Source organism: Phytophthora parasitica (genome assembly GCF_000247585.1).
Source record: "Phytophthora parasitica INRA-310 unplaced genomic scaffold supercont2.20, whole genome shotgun sequence".
Taxonomy (NCBI): domain Eukaryota; phylum Oomycota; class Peronosporomycetes; order Peronosporales; family Peronosporaceae; genus Phytophthora; species Phytophthora nicotianae.
Genome location: NW_008649006.1, coordinates 437,031 through 438,791, shown reverse-complemented (window position 1 = coordinate 438,791; position 1,761 = coordinate 437,031). Strand labels below are relative to the sequence as shown.

At 48.3% G+C, this 1,761-nt stretch overlaps 1 protein-coding gene across 1 annotated transcript; it reads right to left on the bottom strand.

Moving 5' to 3' along the window:
- Positions 1 to 165: 165 nt before the first annotated feature.
- Positions 166 to 1,200, bottom strand: PPTG_10054 (hypothetical protein; the record flags this gene model as incomplete). The annotated part of the gene is made up of 1 exon (XM_008905294.1): positions 166 to 1,200. One exon carries the CDS (start codon positions 1,198 to 1,200, stop codon positions 166 to 168), a length of 1,035 nt encoding a protein of 344 aa, XP_008903542.1.
- Between the last annotated feature and the right edge of the window lie 561 nt (positions 1,201 to 1,761).

Below are 1,761 nucleotides of genomic sequence, written 5' to 3'. Positions count from 1 at the left end.
TCCCCGCCTATGGTATTTATTGAAGACGGCGTGTGGCAATCTGAAGAAGTCGCTAAGGTGTCAACATCAGGTACGATCGAAAAAACACTGTTCACTCTATGGAATGAAGATCGTGTCGATCAATGCAAAGGTTACCGTCGTTCGTTCAGTGTAAACCAAACTATACTACGCCCACACAATGTCATCACGTACGACACCTTCGGGTGTAATATGCGCGCCATTGAACACTAAGGCGACATCCTCCAGGTTACCCAGCATTCCCAACAGCATCGACATCATATCCGCTTGGTGCTGCAGTCGAATGACGTGTTTGCTCTTCTCATCCCAATCGAAGCGGACGGATCCTTGCAAAACAACGCGCTGGTCTCGTAACCGCGCAGCGATTTGGGCACAGCGACTGCCCTCTCTAGCTTTGAACAAATGCGGGAACGCGCCCTGCATCCCTCTGGTTGTAATAGTGAAGCTGGTGGTAGTAAGAGCGACGATGGATTGCTCTGTGATTTGTTTGAGCTGTTTGAGCTGGATGCGTACGTCTGGAAACCATTGCGTGAAGAGATTCCACTTCTTTACCAGAGCGTCGACGCCACTCCCAGTGTCGATCAAGATATCAGGGGCCATCGTTGCTTGGAGAAGATCAATATCGTTAATGCCTGCATCGTTACTGATGCCTCGACGAATGATGCGCAAATACTCGGTGGCAACAATCCAAATCGTTAGACATCGGGGCACTTGAAAGCTAAGTTGGTCATGCAGTCGCTTGAGCTGTCCAATTTCATCTTTGAGTCGTCGAGTCGAATTTTCAAGCATCTTTTCGCGTTTCCGCTGTCGTTCTCGATATCGTTGCTGCTTTTTCCGATAGTATTCGCGGCGCGACTCCGTAGTGTCGTCTTCTTCCTTGTCGTCGATTCTTTCACTTCCCGACAACTTGTATCGCTTGGTGTCGCGAACTCTCGTGGTTGAGTATTGAGTGCGTACATCATCCAAGTGTCGTTTCTCTCTTCCCATTCCATCTTTTGCCAAGGTTACAAGCCCCGCGGTGGCGTTTGCGCACGAACGACTAGGAGAGTACAGTCTCGACTGTTGCTCATTGATGTAGCCGTATATTTGTCTCCCGACATTGCGAGACGATCGTTGGGCCACAGAACCAACAACACCGTCGCTTAGAGTGTGGATACCTGGAGGTTGGAGCGTGGCCTGCATGCTTTGTTGTCAGAGGGAAAAAAATCGAAGTGACAGCTAGCACCTCGTGAAAATAAAAGTTTACAGTTTGTATTACGGGGCGGACTAAGCAGCAAACCACGTCACTAAACACAGCTTAAACACGTGTCGGACTACTTATTAGCCAATTAGTAAGCAAAGTATAGACTAGTTATTTCTGGTTGATTAGGGGGTAATCGTGATTGGTATGTTCATGTACAAATGCGTATGAGTCCCGGGATATCAACTCGGTGCATTGGAACTCAACATTGCATGTTACAAGGTAGTAGCACGAGGTGATTTTATGGGTGTGATAGATTTGAGAGGTGTGATAGAGTTTTTTTTTAACTGTTCATGTACGCATCGGATCCAAATTACGTCGAAGTGTCGCCCTTACAATAAACAAGTGACTTGTAGCATCAGAAAAGTAACCCTTTACAGGGTGGGCGACATCTGGAACGCCATTGGGCGAGGGCCAGCGGATGCGAGTGCAAGCCTCACTCAGTCCATTCACGCTTTGCCAACGCCCGTCGATTAGGTTTGGTTGCCGAAGCGAGCGCTACA